The 16,722-nt window shown below is 47.6% G+C and overlaps 2 protein-coding genes across 2 annotated transcripts in view; one reads left to right on the top strand and one right to left on the bottom strand.

The window, feature by feature from the left end:
• Positions 1-5,709, bottom strand: part of ABCF2 (ATP binding cassette subfamily F member 2) — a 15,327-nt gene extending 9,618 nt beyond the window's left edge. Inside the window, exon 1 of the mRNA XM_028489576.2 lies at positions 5,685-5,709. Coding sequence (XP_028345377.2) covers positions 5,685-5,709 — 25 coding nt within the window. The remainder of the gene's footprint in view (positions 1-5,684) is intronic.
• A 6,801-nt stretch (positions 5,710-12,510) lies between these two features.
• Positions 12,511-15,942, top strand: GBX1 (gastrulation brain homeobox 1). The gene is made up of 2 exons (XM_028490297.1): positions 12,511-12,517; positions 14,731-15,942. Exons 1-2 carry the CDS (start codon positions 12,511-12,513, stop codon positions 15,288-15,290), a joined length of 567 nt encoding a protein of 188 aa, XP_028346098.1. The 3' UTR covers positions 15,291-15,942.
• Positions 15,943-16,722: the final 780 nt, after the last annotated feature.

Raw genomic sequence — 16,722 nt, forward strand, 5'->3', positions numbered from 1 at the left:
AGAGCAATTTCTGAGGATAGGTTCCTGGGCCCTTCCTTGAAATTGTCCAAAGGGCTAATACCTCTTCCAGACCCCAGGGCTGCTGTAGAGTCTGCCTTCCTCTTCTTTGCCCCTCTAGCCCTGGGCATTTTGGCTTTGGGGATTCAGCTGTTGTTTTTTTTGGTACCTGGTTGGACCAGGAGGAACCGGTGACTGAAGTCTAAGCAGCATCTCCTGAGGAGGACCCAAAGGAAATGATAGAGCAGCAACTGGAAGGTGGGAGGAGATGTCCACAGATAAAAGGGGCCAGAGTTGGGGGAGGAGGAGCACAGGCAGGAGGGTGGGAAGAGGAAGGGATCGATGGGCTTTTTGAATAGGGTGGTCCTAAGGCAGAAAAGGGCGCAAGGCAGGCGTCAGAGGGGTGGCTTTGGAGGCAGTAGGAGAACCAGATACCTGAGGAAGAGATGAGCTGAGGGGCAGGAGAGAGGAAGACACCCCAGTGGAGGGGAGCTGGGGGGATTATCCCCAGACCATGGGAGAAGAAGCAACGTGTCCTACTGTTTCAGCTTCCCCTCAGTTCTTATTTTTACCCATTTGTATAATGGGGGCTCTTTTCTGAAGCAGATAGAATATTGGCCGTAAAACCAGACATTGAGAGAGAGAGAGAGAGAGAGAGAGAGAAAGGAATAAACAGAGGAAAAGAAGAGAAGAGAAATACTGAGGAATGGAATAGAGGAAAGGGTGAACAAATGGCTGTGTACCCAGAGTATCCAAAGAGCATATGAGAAAGGAGAGGGCCACCTATTGGAAGAGACATGTGCAAGGGAGTTCTAGCGTTGGCTACACGCAAAGGGAACAGTATTTCTGGAACAGAAGTGTGTGTGTATGTGAAAGAGTTCTGTCTTGAGAGGATTAGGAAGGAACTAAATAAATATACTAGTAGGGAAGAAGGGAAAGTTCAACACTAGGAGTAATTTTTTTAAAAAGGTTTTTCAATACTGGGAGTGATAAGAAACTGGAATTTATACATATAGAATGATGAAGGAAAGATCTTCATCACCTGAAGGGAATATTGGAAGCAATAAAGAGATTGTTCTTTGTCCTTGGAGTAAAGACAAGGAATTTCTTCGCTAAGAACGATGGGAAGGAGACCTTACAGAGGAAGAATTCTGAGAGGTGCTGGAGTGAAGGCAGTCATTCATTGGGAAGAGATACACATAAAGGGTTTACAGCGGGGCTTGCGGAGCTGAGCGGTAAGGAGAGGTTTCAGAAGGAACATTCGAAGGGGATAATGAGTGGGAGGTCTTCTCTGTGACCGCAGCTTCTTATCCCTCTCAGCGCAGACGCTTTCAACCCTTCCTCGCCACTCCCGTGCACCTTCCCAGTCTTGATTTTTCCCTCACATAGTCGAGAAAAGAAATGGCAAGTCCAGAAATGTTAGACATCACATCAGTTTGGGGAGTGATGACACATGCATGCTGAAAGTGGTGGGAAAACAAACACTCCATTTGGGGAATTGTATTAGAGTATTTAGCATGAAGTAAGAGAGTTCTCGGATTGAATAAAGGGGTTGAAACCTCAACATAGTAGAGTTTGGAGAAGGAACAACATTTTTAAAATGACAGGGGAAGAATTGCTGTCCCAGTTTGGGTGACATGGGTCTGAAATTATTAATTTACATTTGTCTAGGGTTTTACAATTACTAGCCCTTTTAATGGAATTATAGTGAAGATAGGCCAATTTGGAGAATGGTGAGCAAAGGTCTTTTTGTCGGGAATTAGAAGGACTATTTCTAAAAATTTTTCTGAGGGTTGAGACAGATAGCACCCTATTAGAACTGATGAAGAAGAAAACAGAACTTTATTATGATTAGATGGCAGGTGTAGAAGCTATATTAGGAGGCAAAAAGAAATACTGTGTACAGAAATGATGGGGTAGAAAAGGTATTGAGAATGGTATACGGAAAATAATTCTAGGTTTGGCATGTGGGAGCAGTGGGGGTAGCTGGGAGAGGTGTCCTAGGAGGAGTGATAACAGAGAATTTTGAATTAGTAGGGAAGATTTAAAAGTATGAATCAACAGAAGCGCCCAGAGTAGTGCTGCCTAGCAAGTCATTTATGTAATTAAAATAATTTTATTAGCCACATTCAAATAGGAAAATGAAACAGGTGAAACTAACTTTATAGTATATTTTATTTAACCCAGCGTGTCCAAAATATTATTTCAGCATTAATCAGTATAAAAAACTTTCATGAGTTGTTTTATATCCTTTTTTCATACTAAGTCTGAAACCCAGTGTGTATTTTACACATTCAGCACATCTCAGTTCCAACTAGCCATGTTTCAGGTGGTCCATAGCTGCATGTGGACCATATTCGACATATCAGATCGAGAGAGTTGTAAGAACAGTCATGTGAAAGTGATGAGGGAAAAGGAGCTTTGAAATGGGTGGATAGTGAAGTCCTTGATATATTAGGAATACGGAGAGAAGAAAGCAGTAAGCCCCACATGACAGGAAAAAAGAGAACTCTGCCTTGAATGGGACAGGGAGAGATGATCTTCTGTGTGAAGGTGTGTGTGAGCTCTGACAGTTATCAAAGCTAACTTAAGGATGTGGTGTGAGTACACATCACAGAAAGGACAGAGGAAGAGGATGCTGTGTGCTGGGGAAAGATGAAAAGAGCTGGCCGTTTGGAGAAATGCAGGAGAAAACTTTAAATTGCAGGTGTCTAGAGCAGTGATTCATGCAGGGAGAAAACGGTTGGATTGCCTGAAAACAAATAGTTAAGAGGTGAGGGGTGGTGGCCACTCCATATGTAATTGTTGGACTGATGGTACAAATCCAGTGAGAGATTGATATGAAAGCTAGTGCCAGTACTGAGCATGGTGAAGAAAAGAACATTTGTGGTTGAGATGGTATAGAAAAGAGAACATGATGGGACAAAACTGGGAGATGGCAGTGTAGTGAACATTATTTTTTAAAACTAAACCGAAAAAGATGTGCTAATTTCTGAATAGAGATTGGCAATAATAATGGAAATCATGCAAGGAGACTAGGGAAACTTCCTGGGAGCATGATATCTGAATGCTGATTGCTGTCAGTCAAGCACCTGGTTATAGCTAGCGAACATTGTAGATGACCATCAGTTTCTGAATAGGTATCCATTATGACTGTCAAGAGATATTTACTGATGAGAGAAAAACAGGAAGGGATAATGTGACATGGAATCAGAGACTTCTGTTGTTAGAAACAGGAGGGAGATTTTTCTTGGGAGTGATGGAGAGCATGTTTTCCCAGAAATTTTGAGGAAGAGCATACAGGGAGAGTGATTGCTCCATTGACATTTATAGAAAGGCAAATGTTGCATTAACTTAATGTGATTGAAGATATGTCTATTTAGGAGTCGTGACACATGGGTTCAGGTCTCCACTTTGTCAATCATTAGCTGTACAACTTTGGCAAGCCACTTAGTTCAATTCAGGGAACGTGTATTGTGTGTCTGTTATGGCCTTAGTATTGTTTAAAACACTACAGGAGATTCAAAGTCTTATAACTTCTCTAGGCTTCAGTTTCCTCACCTGTAACATACAAGTTTTAGTTCCGATGATTTTTAATGTTCCTTTCAATTTCATAGAATTAAAGCTTATTTCTCTAGACTCAGTGTTTAGTCGGGCTGTTAACACAGACTCCATGGACCTCCTGTGAGGAGATCTGTTAATTATGGGTGGGAAAAAAATGACATCTTTATTTCTACTAACTTCTCACTAAAATTTGGCACTTCCTGTAATTATGAAGGTAGGCCAGAAACCATGGTAGTTTCCCCAGTACCTGAGATTTTTGTCACCAATAGAAATCACAGATATTTTCATAGAAATTTACAATCTTTGGTGACATCTTGTTGTTTAATGATTTAGTAAAGAAACATAAATTATTCTCAAATGCATTTAAAATATTTGATAACTAGATTTTATGTAATTGGCTTCTAATGTAATCCTGTGTGTTTTATGTTATGCACCTAAAAGCATTATTCCAAGAAGGGGTTCACAGGCTTTGTCAGGCTGCCAAAGAGACCCTGGTTGAGAGAGAGAGATCTCAGAAATGACAGCGGAAAATGTGACTGGAGGATTGGATTGCGATCCTGAGATGCCTTGTGCCATAGTGAAGGTAGCACTTGGGAGGGTTGGAAGACAGAGGGGTCTCTGCTGTGACAAATGCAACTATGGAGATACAGATTCTAGATGGTTAGGAGCATAATTCTTAGACTCAGAGTGATGGGCATGAATAGTCTGTACTGGGAGTAACGGGAGAGAGGCAGTAATTGGAATAATGAGGGGGAAATGTTTTAATTGGAAAGAAGGAGGAACATAATCTAAGCAAAGTGCTTTGCACTGACAGTAATGTTACTCTCCATGCAATACAATGGGAAGCTATAGGCAAGGATTTTGCCTTGGAAATAACGGGGAAAGAAGGATCTTGGCAGTGAAACGGATTGGGAATTAGGAAACAGCAATGAGAGAAGCAGTGGGGTAGATGTACAAAAAGAGAGAAGCTTAAATAGGAACGATGAGAAGGAAAGAGTTCGCTGGGGGAGAACTTTTACCTAGAGGGGATGGGAAGTGCCCCAGGCCGGGGTCGGACAGAGGAAACCCCTCATCTGAAACAGTGAAAAGGACAGAGTGCTGTATGCCCATGGTGGAGCCCACGGCTGTGATGGAGATAAAGGAGGTCTGGATTAGGAGTGGTAGAGAAGAGGTTGGGGTTTTTCATTGGCGATACGATCATGCTGGGAGAAAGTTACAGCTTAGAGTAATGTGGAAGAAGTTTTGATGTGCTGATTGGGAGAGTGCTAGGGAAAAGAGATGCTTGAATTCGGTTTGATAGAAGAGTGACCTTCACGAGTTGAATTAAGTGGTAGTAGGAAGAGACAGCACTGTATGGCAGGTAGTCATGAGGCAGTGCCTTCATCCCCTTCCCATCATGGAAGGGAAAGGAATACTCTTCCAGTGATGAAATGAAAAGTCCGTATTAGAGGCAAATGCGGCCGGCGGGGGCGGAGGGGGCGGCGGGGGAGGACTAGGGGGTGGGGCGTGGAGCGCGGGGCTGCCGGGACTAACAGAGACTAGGGTTATGAGGAGAAAGCACTGGGGGTAATGGGAGATGGATTTCTTGACTGTGAATTATGGAGGAAGTGGTATTAAAGTAGAAGTATTGGGTAAGCTGGAACTCTGTATTGGAAGCAATGGGAAGAGAAGTGATGCAGCCGTGTACTAGGAGGGAGGAGGATGAAGCTATCCCAAGAGCGAAGGGAAGAAGCACTTTGTGCTGGAATAGGTGGTAACTATCCTATAAATTATGCACAGATACTGGGACTATGGAACTGATTGGTCTTGGCCAAATCACACCTCTGTGTGTCCCAGCTTCCTCATCAGTAAAATTAGGGGTTTGAATTAGGTGATCTCTAAGGTCGCTCCAGCTCTACAATTCTGTTTTTATCTGTAAGGATACTTTTATTAATGAATTGTTCCCTTAAAAAAAAAAAGCCATCCTGAGCAAAGGGATTGGGAGAAGAGATTCTGTACTTCCCAGTGCTGAGTTATCGGGGTCACTGACAAGGAGGCGCCTGGGATGCCTACATCTTGAGATGAAGTCAGGGCTGGGCTTTCGATGGAAAAGGCTCCATCATCTGGGATCCGGATGGTGTTACCTGATCTCTGGCCGTTTACAGCCATCATACCGAATGAGAGAAACATTTGATAAAGGTGGGGGTAGATCTTATCTAGGCCAAAGAGATTGGGGACCGATTGTGACCAAGTTGACGTGGTGAGGAAGGAAGCAGTGCCCCAAAAGAAGAGTTGTGCTTTGAAATCAGTACCTGGTCTTCTGTATTATTTCTCCATCTGGTACAGAAGTTATGATAGGGTGACTGTGGGTTTCAGTCTCTTTTTCATTCAGTGATAACAAAGAGATGTGGTGTCACGCAGAGGAACAAACACAGGCTTTGGTTGCAGATCTAGGCACCACCCTTTTTGTGATCTGCAGCAAAATACTAACCTCTGCAGTCTCCGTTTTCTCACCAGTAAAAATAAGGGCAACAGTTCTTACCTCACAGAGTTAAGGATTAAATGAGAAGATACTTGTCCAGCATCCTAAAGTAATAGGTATGCAAGAAATTATGTGTTGTCCATGTACTGGAAATGGATGGGAATTAAGCCTTCCTGGGAATTAAGTTGGGAAAGACCTCTTTACTAGGAGTTGCGATGGGTGGCACTCTGTACTGAAAAGGACAAATTAGAAATAGCCCTGTATTCCGAGAACTGGTTGTATGGGGCTTGCCAGGAGAGAACATTGCATGAACCTAATAGGGGTAGATTTCGAGTTTTGTCTTTAGCTCTTTCTCCCTCTTTTCAGTTTTCCTGTCTCACATTTTGGTGAGACACTCTGTGTAGACAGTCTGTGGACATGGCTGCCCAAAGCCCTTCTGTGTCCCACTGGGGCCTGTTCTTCCTTTCTCTCTGTTAAAACAAACATAAAACCCAAAACAAGCAAACAAACAAACAAAAAAATACCTCTCCTTTTTTCTTCATCAGAATTCCTATTCCCTCGTATATCTGATCTCAACTTAGTGTTAGGAGCACAGCTATTGGATTAAAGTAATTCACACTGGATGGATTATGGAGATTTTTTTAAAGTCCAAATACATTTCAGACTTGTGAAATTTTAGGTGGCATTATTATGAATAATTTGAGGGATGCCCTGGGTTTCTTTTTGGAAAAATTATTTTGGATGGGATTGGTGTGGGAGTGAGGTGGAGAGGCTTGCCTTCCCTGGAGTCATGCGAGTGTCGTCACTTCTAGTTGGAGCAATGTCTGCAGTCAGAACTCTTCGGGTTGCTTGTGACAGTAGCTCAGCTCTAATTTAAGCTAAAATGGACATTTATTGATTCACGTGGATCCAAAAATGCAAACAGTGTCGTTAGGTCTTCTTTTCTTGCTCTCAGTCTGGCTCCTGTCTCTTGTCTTTGCCTCATTTTCTCCAGATGAGAGGAAGGGGAGGGCACAAGCATAAGCAACGCTAAATTTTTATAATCCCAGATCGGGACCCCAGTGAATTCTAGCACATGGAAAATCCTAGGACAACTGATTCACTAGCTCGAGTCAAGTCCCCAGAGAGACCGGATGTGCGGATTGGTCAGCTCCAGGTCACCTTCCTTGTGGTCGAGGAGGTGGAGAAATGCAATTGACAGCCCCGCTCTCCTGGGCAGTGGATGGGGAGCAGTGGCCAAAGGAAGGGGGTGCCGTTCGTGAGCAGGAGGGGCAAGGGGTGCTGGGCAGACAAAAGCAAACCCTAAACAGATGTCTAGCAACCGGAAGAAAAGAAAAGAATGTGCCTTTAACTCCCTTTCAGGCTTAGGGAGGAAAGCCTTCTCCCTGGCTAGGTAAGCAGTGCGAAGAGTGCTGGATACTGGGAGTGCGGCTCTGAGAGGGTTCTCTAATGGGGACGGCAGGCGGCGACGCAGGTGGGAGGAAAATGTCTGTTCCTCAGTGAGGCCGACTCCCGGGCAAGGAAGAGCTGTCCTTGAGGGGTGAGAGGCGGTTGTACACCAGAAGCTAGAGGAAATTGGTATTAAAACAAAACTTTCCACAAATGGGCAGTATTATTCTTTAAATGAGAAAATACATTTCTGAATAAAAGAAATGGTGACTGGTAAGATTACATCATACAAACCAATGATGACGGAAAAAACAGCAGAAGGATTTGGAGGGAATTTTGTCTTGGGAATGATGGGAAAAATAGCCTGTGAAAGGACGAAGGTGGCGTTTGGTGAGTGAGGCCTCTTCTGTGGCGATTTTAGGAATCTTCTCTGCGAAACGTAAGGGAAGATGTTGATGATTAGGCTGGAGCCCTGGGTGATGAGTGAAAGGGACGAGATCTAAGCTAAAACCGGGTTTGATAGGAAGCCTATTTATCCGATGAGGCATCTCGAGAGGACTTTTACTTCAAGTGGAGGAAAGAGAAGATATTTTACCGGAAAGGATAGAAAGAGCCTTGACTGGAGGGTTAGGGGACCAGGATTCTAGACCTGGCTCTGTGCCTAGCTGTGCGCCTGGGGGAGATCCTTTCATCTTTTTTCTTTTAATTTTTTTAAATTTCTGGCTGTTTTGGGTCTTCGCTGCCGTGCGCGGGCTCTCTCTAGTTGCGGCGAGCGGGGGCTACTTCGTCGCGGTGCGCGGGCTTCTCATTGCGGTGGCTTCTCTTGCTGCGGAGCACGGGCTCTACGCGCATGGGCTTCAGTAGTTGTGGCTCGCGGGCTCTAGAGCGCAGGCTCAGTAGTTGTGGCGGACAGGCTTAGTTGCTCCACGGCATGTGGGATCTTCCCGGACCGGGGCTCGAACCCGTGTCCCCTGCATCGGCAGGCGGACTCTCAACCACTGCGCCACCAGGGAAGCCCCTATTTCATCTTTTTGAAACTCAGTTTTTTCACCTGAAAATAAGGTTACTAACCTCCCATTACTACTACTAATAGGTCAGCCGTACTTCAGTGAGTTGCTGAAAGATGAAAGAATAAGTGTGAAAGTGCTTGGGAAAGTTAAAGGTCGTACAAGGGTGCTCTTGGCAATGATGATGTTAATATGCCATGAAAGGAGCTCTGAGCTTGGGGCGGTGGGGAAGTCGCAATGAACTTGTCATGAAGGTGGGAGTGACGTAGAGGAAGTTCTCATGTCCATTTGGAGTAAAGAATGCTGAAGAGTCATGGGGAAATGGGAGAGAGAGAAAGTGAATTTTCCTTCTTGTACCTAATATTATAGGAAGGAGTAGTAGCATAATGTGGGCATGAAATTAATGAGGATGAATGAAAAACACATGGAAAGTGAGCTAGTTGCCATCAAGGATGGGAGAAAGTACTGTCTCCAAAAGAAACAAAGAAATAATTACGTACCGGGCATGTTGATGCAACGAGGGTGGTGGCAAACATGCCTCTTTTTTGAGGGGTGACCTGGGTTTTTTCCCACTTTTTGACCCCACCCAAATTGGTTCTGTATTCAGGAAGCTGGGTAGTTGTCTGGAGAGTGGTTTGGGGCGTGTGAGGGTAGTGGCTCTTTAAATGAAAGGAAGTGAAGTCAGAACTGAGTGTAATGGGGGAGAGACTTCTCCTCAGTGCGTAATAAAGACAGGGTTTTATGTCCGCTGGACCGCAGCAGGCTGTGTGAGGGCCGAATGGCACAGGGGCTCTGTCTAAAGTGGTTCTCCAGGCCTGGGCGTGGTTTCCGCTCCACTACGCAGGCCCAGCGTCCTTGGTGACCTCAGCCGCAGACTCCCTCTCTAGATGGTACAGAGTCTGGTGCCACTTGTTCTTTCTAATGGAGAATACCTACCACGGATTCTTTTGCCCTTGATTTCTTCCCCAGTCTGACCTGACTCGTTACCAAGTTAGCGCTTCTCTTCCTCTCCGAAGGAAGGCCCCTTGCAAGGGCGCCCCTGGAGTCCGAGTGCTGCTCTTGGGGGTGGAATAACGCCCCTGGAGTGGACTCTACAAGTAATCATGGTTCGCACCCTGCGATATCTGCTTCTTAGGATAATAGCAGCTACCAGGAGAGCTCTGGATGTTCCCTAATAACCAGTCTGCTTCAGTGTCATTTCCCCTAGATAGATACCAAAGTCTTTTCGCAGACTGTGACTTACCCACAGGGAACAAGCTGAAAACAATGTACTCTTTTTTTTTCTTTTCTTTTATATTGGGGTATAGTTGATCTACAGTGTTTTGTTAGTTTCAGGTGTACAGCAAAGTGATTTAGTTATACATATACATATATCTATGCTTTTTCAGATTCTTTTCTCATATAGGTTATTACAGAGTACTGAGTAAAATTCCCTGTGCTCTACAGTAGGTCCTTATTGATTATCTAGGGTATAGTTGATCTACAGTGTTTTGTTAGTTTCAGGTGTACAGCAAAGTGATTTAGTTATACATATATCTATTCTTTTTCAGATTCTTTTCTCATATAGGTTATTACAGAGTACTGAGTAAAATTCCCTGTGCTCTACAGTAGGTCCTTATTGATTATCTATTTTATATATAAAACAATGTACTCTTATATTACCAATAATGTCATTTTCATACACAAAGGACAGAACCTCTCTGTTTGGCCTACCTACCTACCTACCTAGCACAGTAAAATTGCTTCCAATTAAACATTTTTCCTTTTGCTAGAATTTTTCTCATCAGGATCATTATTTCCCATTGAAAATTTTCCACGTCTTGTTTTGTTGATCAAGTTTTTTTGTTCACGTCAACCAACTATAGCATCTGCAGTTAGAAAAGTACTTTTGTGGACATTATATCTACCAGGTCCAATTATTCTAAATCAAAGTTTGCAAATAGAAATTTTATCAAGATGTGCTTCTGTTAAGTTTCAGCCAAAACCATTTTTCTAGGCACCATCTTTGTTTTGAGTATAGTTACTATTAGTATTCATTATGAATTGGATAAAAGAAAATAGTTTGCATTTATTTTTTAGCTCATTCGTGAGAAAACAGTACAGCTGTTTCAGGATTGCTATATTGTAAAGGGTCGAACTGATGTACTGCTCATCCAAGCCTTCCGAATAGTTTCCATCACTTTGGGTCTTGCATTCTAAAGTGCTCCATCTGTCGGTGGAGCAAAGAACAAACAGCAGGGCTCCAGATGCATCACTGTTTAGGGTGGAAAAATGTAGGGCGTGTTGGTTTTTTTTCGAAAGCTTTTTACTCTCTTCCCCCCGTGCCCCGATTTTTTTCTGTTTTCTCCCTAAACTTTTCAGCCCTTTCAGGTTCTCTTACTCATCATCTACTTCTTCTGCCGCTATGTCTGCCCCACCCTTCGTGCCCCAGTTCTCCTCCTCCTGCTGTGCCTTTCCTTCTCCCTCCTCCTCAGCCTCACTCACTGTCCCAGACCCTCTCCTCTGAGAGCTTAGCTGTGTTTTCCCCTCTTGGTTGCTTTCTTCTATTTCCCCACCCCCACCTCCTTAGAAGAGTTGCTTATCAGAGCCCTCAGTGTCATGATTCTAAAGGCTCAGGGAGGCACTCTTGCCCCTACCACTCAGGATCCCACCGGGATCAAGTAACTAAGAGAGGTTGTGAACCTGTGCTTCTTATATGGCTTTAAAAACGGCACTGGGGGTGGCCCACTCATGTGGGCTTGATTTTATGGAATCTGTCTGAAGACAGAGGGATGGATGGTTTGATCTCAGGAGGGCCCTGCCAGATCAGGAACCTGGGAACCTCATCTCAATCATCATCAGTTTAGATTTATTGGACACCCCCTGGGTGCTTGGAGCTGTGCTAAATGATTTCATCCTTCAGGCCCTGAAATCCAGTTTCTGCCTTTTTAGCAGCTGTTTAAAATACTGTAATATTGGGCTGAGTTTTAACAAGCGTTTGTTATTCTTTGTGTTACTGTTTACTGCAAACCATGTTTTAAAAATCAGAAATTAAAAGTTAGAGGATTTAGTAATGATGTTGGGGGTTGTTCTTGATTTCCTTTAGCATAAGATCCTATAGATTCCTACCACATATGGGTTCCTCTACAGCGAATGTGAGATCAGAGGGCACACTGAAAAGTGGGTAGAATAGTATTCATGGAGAGAATGTCTTACGCCCGGAGCTGGGGTGAGGGAGCGGGGTTGTGGCGGATATTTTAGGAGAGGCTTGAGAAAGGAGGGACAGAGATGGAGAGTGAGAAAGTGCTTGGGAATAGTTTCTTTCATTCAGTCAACAAATATTAATGCAGTGCCTACTCTGTGCGGGTAACTTTCTAGATGCTGGGGATACAGCCATAAATAATAAATAAATAAAAAATGGTTACCTTCATGGAGCTTATGTTCTAATAGGAAGAGACAGCCAATAAAATAAGTTAATAAAGTTAGTGACACATACTATAGCAACAAGTAAAGCAGAGAAGGGAGATCGGGAGTATTGGGAGTTTTAACTTTAAAAAGGATGATCAGAGAAGGTCTCATTGATAGAGACCTGAAGGACATAGGGAATGAGTCAGTGCAAAAATCTAGGTGAAGAATATAGTATTTCAAACAGAAGAATAATTGGGGCAGGGGCGGGGGGAGGGGCAGAAGCAGGCGAAAACGTTGATGAACCGGGTAAGAGACGAGGGTGACTCGGGCTAGTTGGACACAGAGGAGGTGGTGAGAAGTCGGGTTGGGGGTATTTTAGAGGCAGCAGCACTAGCGAGATTTGCTGATGGGTTGGGCATGGGCGGTGAGAGAGCGTGAAGGTCTGGTCTGAACAACAGGGAAGATGGAGTTACCATTCACCGAGATGGGAAAGACGGGGGTTCAGATGGGGAAGAACTGGCTCGGGAGAAGTCTGAGGAATTCAGTTTGGGACACGTTACGCTGGAGTTCTGGGGAAGAGGAAAATGGTGTGGGAGAGAGCCCTTCATGGCGTGAAAGGGGACCCCAAGGATTTGAATCGTGCCGAAATTAAACAGATTTTGGCTGGATGAGGAAGAAAGCCCGGGGTGGTGGGGGGTGAGCATCATGAGGGGTACGTCACCTGTGGACAGTGGATGTATCTACTGACAGCTCACAGAGCTGGGTGCTGGTGGAGCTTGGGTGGGCTGTTAGCGACCGAAGCCCACCTGCCGGTGGCAGCAGCGAGCAGGGACAGCGTCGGAAGTCTGGGTGAGGCTAAACTGGGGTGTGCCACGTGGGCTTTGCAAAGGTCAGATAAAGCATGAAGCCCTCCAAGAAGAGGCAGGGGCTCAGGCATAAAGATACCCCTGGGGTGTGAGATGAGAACACTGACTGAGCTGGAGGTGGGTGATCTGGGCAGGGGCTGAGTTCTGGCCTCTAAGGAAAATAATGCAAGTGTGGTTCCCGAGGAAAAGGAACAGGTGTGGGTTGCATCCGTGAGGGGGAAAGGACAACTCTGGGATGGGGAAGGGAACTGAAAGTGACCGCGCTGGTCCTGGAGGCCCTGAGAAGTTTTTGCAGGGGGGCAGGCAGATGGCAGGGGTTAGAGAGGAGCGCCAGCCAAGCTCTGAGCGTTGGGATACCGTCCAGCTGCGCACACACGCACAGCCCCGTGCTCTTATAAAGCATTTCGCTGGTGCCCCAAGTCCCTTAGCTCTGGGTTATAGTCTCAACCTCAGAGTGTGCTTAGGAGCGTGCGCGTGCCACGTGGTGATGTGGATAGATGCACCGCCGTGGCTGCAAAGTCCTCCCCGCTTTACGCAGTGAACTCCACTGGTAAGGAGCTGGCTGTTCGGTTACGGATTACCTGTTGTCTTTTCTACTGGTTGGTTTTCTTTTGACTTTTTGTTGCTCCACTGTTTATTGGTCCTTTGGGCAGAAAACAAGGGAGTTTGTAAAAACTCAAACACTGAAAACATTTGTAATGCAGTATTAGCAGTTCTGACAAAAGTGTCAATAGATAAGAAGATTAAAACCAATGGCTGAATTAAATTTTAGGATTATGTATAGATTAAAATGTTTATACGCCTGTGATTACAAATAATCAGTAGTCTACTGAGTCACAATCTCTTCCTCCATTTTCCTCTCTGTATCTTCCCTCGCTGAACTTCTGTTTCTTCCTCCTCCTCCCATACTCCCCCGAGTCCTCTCACTGACACCAAGCTCAGGGCCCTCAGGATTCTGAACTTGGGCAGAAAGCAGCTGTTTGTGCTTCTCGGCAACCTTGGCTGGGGAAGAGGGAGGGTGGAAAAGAGATGATGTCTTTTTAAAGTTAAGGAGAAGGATTGAAAGGGTCCTGGAGGGCTAAGTGATTGGAAGAAAAATCTGGCCACTGATAAGGTGGCGTGCGGCAGGGCGGGCTCCCTGCTCTGGGCTGGATGGTCTGGTGAAGGAGAATTGGGGAGGTGGGTACGGAAACCTCCTGACTCGCAGGTGCTCGGGGAACACTTCTTGGACCCTGATTGCGGCAGGGGGAGGGACAGATGACCCTGAAATTTACATCTGGAAATGAGATTCTGAGATTCCAGGGCTTCCCTGGCGGTGCAGTGGTTTAGACTCTGCACTTCCAGTGCAGGGGGCGCGGGTTCGCTTCCTGGTCGGGGGACTAAGATCCCACGTGGCGTGCGGCGGCGCGGCCCAAAGGTTAAAAACAAAAAACAAATTCCAGATTTAGGGAAGAGGGCAGGGGAATAGAGGTGAGCACGCATCTCCTCCCGCTAGGCCAGCGAGGAGTCAGTCCTAGGAGGGTAGCAAAGGCTGCAGCTGTGGTCTCCCCTCTCTCCCGCAAAAGTGAATTCCCCGACGTCGCTCGCTCCTGCCTCTGGCCACGGAAAGGCCCCCAGCCAGGTTCGGCACCGCTTCCCTCTGACCTGCGGCTGCCGGTCGGGGTCTGGAGGGGCGGGCGGCGAGCGGCGAGCGGCGAGCCCTCGGTGCGGGTCTGGACAGGGCCGGAAGGCAGCGGGTAGGGGAAGCGAGGTCGCAGGGGTGGGGGTGGCGGTGTCACAGTCCTGGGGACGGTGCTCTTTTGAGCCACGCCTGTCGCGACCCCACTTTGCGGAGTGAAGTCTGTGCTGGTTAATACCTTTCTTCCCATCTCTTTGTCTTCCCGAACCTCTTCCCACCCCCACCCCGGATGTCTCCCCCCACCCCGTCCCATCCCCTCCACGTCTGTGTCTCCTCCTGCTGTCGTGCCGTCCACGCCTGGCCACGGCTCCACGTGCCGCCTCCAACCTGTGTGCCTTCTCCTCGCCTCTGCCCCCATCCGTTGGCCCTCACTCCCCACAGCAGAGGGGAAGGTGTACAGCTCGGATGAGGAGAAGCTGGAGGCACCGGCGGGAGACCCCGCAGGCAGCGGGCAGGAGGAAGAGGGCTCGGGCGGTGACAGCGAGGACGACGGTTCCGCAGGGGGCCGCGGGGCCCTGCTGGGACCCACCCCGAAGCTAACGGGGAGCCTGGGGACTGGAGCCGAGGAGGGGGCCCCGGCGGTGGCAGTCCCGGCTCCTGGGGGCAAAAGCCGGCGGCGCCGCACAGCCTTTACCAGCGAGCAGCTTTTGGAGCTGGAGAAGGAGTTTCATTGCAAGAAATACCTGAGCTTGACCGAGCGCTCCCAGATCGCCCACGCCCTCAAGCTCAGTGAGGTGCAGGTCAAGATCTGGTTTCAGAATCGGCGGGCCAAGTGGAAGCGCATCAAAGCCGGCAACGTGAGCAGCCGTTCTGGGGAGCCTGTAAGAAACCCCAGGATTGTCGTGCCCATCCCCGTGCACGTCGACAGGTTCGCGGTGCGGAGCCAGCACCAGCGGATGAGCAGGGCGCCCGGCCCCGAGGGGCTCCCGGGGACTTCCTGAGTCTGCTCGGAGACCGGGCCAGGGTTCCGGGGACCAGAGGGGCTCCCGCTGTGATCCTGCCCTGGATGGGGCTCAGTCGGCAATTAACGTGGCTCCAGGGGGGCTCTCCTGGCTCTTGGCCCTGAGCCACTCCAGAGACCCCCCAGGACTGGGGCTTCAGGGCTCAAGGGGCTTAGGTTCTTCCTGCCGAGGAGCTGCTGGGACCGAGGTGGACCCCTAGGCCTTGGAAGGTTCCTGGCTGATGCCCTGGGATCGCTTCTGACGGGGATGGGAGGAAGCCAGGGTGAGACCTAGCCAAGCTGATGACAGCTCCTTATTTATTTTGTGTGAAGTTTGTATATATGGAGCTCTCTGCCTCTGTCTGTCTGCACCCCTGAGAGGGACTGGGGAGTTTGTGTGTTTCCTCCATCCTCAGCCAGTTCGGTTCCATCTCACTGCGCCAGGGTGGGTACCGCCTCGCCTGTCTGTAGTACAGGACGCGCAAAGAAGCGAAGTGGAACTGTCAGTAGCCCCTTAGAAACCCTTCAGCACTCACCGTGTCCTTCGTGTAACTACCTCCACGAACGTCCTTTCCCGCCGCAGGTGCTGCCCGCCGTTCACGCCTCCAGCTCTCATGCTCCTAACGCGGCACCTCTTTTCTCTTTACCATTAAACAGGCAAGCTTCTGCACCTCTGCTTTCTGCTCTTTGGAAGAGTTTGCAGACTTCAGGTAGAGGGTTCACTCCCTTTTGTATTCTGAGGGGAAGTGAAGTACTTGACCCTAGTTTAGATGGGGTGTGTCTGGCCGTGTCTTAGTAGGTGGAGGTTATCAGTCGTGTGAGGGACTGGGGCCGGCCGGGGGCTCCCCCCCCATCACCTGGGAGCCCATTAATAAATCCTCTCCTATGTAGAGGACATGACAGCTTAGTCCATCTCTGTTGCTCTTTGACACTCCAGACATCAGGGCCTGGAGTAAAAAGACCCATTTCTAGTGCTCTGTTTTAACAGCATCAATTGTGGTCTCCCACCCCCCACCCCCCGCCCATTGCACCGTTTGCAAAGCTTGGGATCCCAAGTCCTCTTCTGTTATAAAATGAGGTTGGTTGAGGGCCCACTGCGACGTGGACAAGGCAGGAGTGTACCTGACGGTTCTGGAAGGGTGTGTGCTGTGGAGGAGGCTTGGGGCTTGGAACTCCGCGAGCAGATTAAGGAAGAGCGTTAATGGTGGACGAAGTAAACGTACAGACATGAGGCTTCAGGGGCACTTGCAAGAAACGGAGTAGACCCAGAGGGAAGCGAGACAAGCTGAAGCTGTTTGCCATTCCCCCACCTTCACAGACGGGCTACCATCCTGTACCGGCTGTGGAGCCAGGCCGCGCAGGCATCGGGGGGACAGAGTTACCACAGAAACCAGCTGAAGTTGGCGTCATGGTTAACGGGGCTTCCTGGGAAG

Source organism: Physeter macrocephalus, chromosome 5 (assembly GCF_002837175.3).
Source record: "Physeter macrocephalus isolate SW-GA chromosome 5, ASM283717v5, whole genome shotgun sequence".
In the NCBI taxonomy this organism is placed as follows: domain Eukaryota; kingdom Metazoa; phylum Chordata; class Mammalia; order Artiodactyla; family Physeteridae; genus Physeter; species Physeter macrocephalus.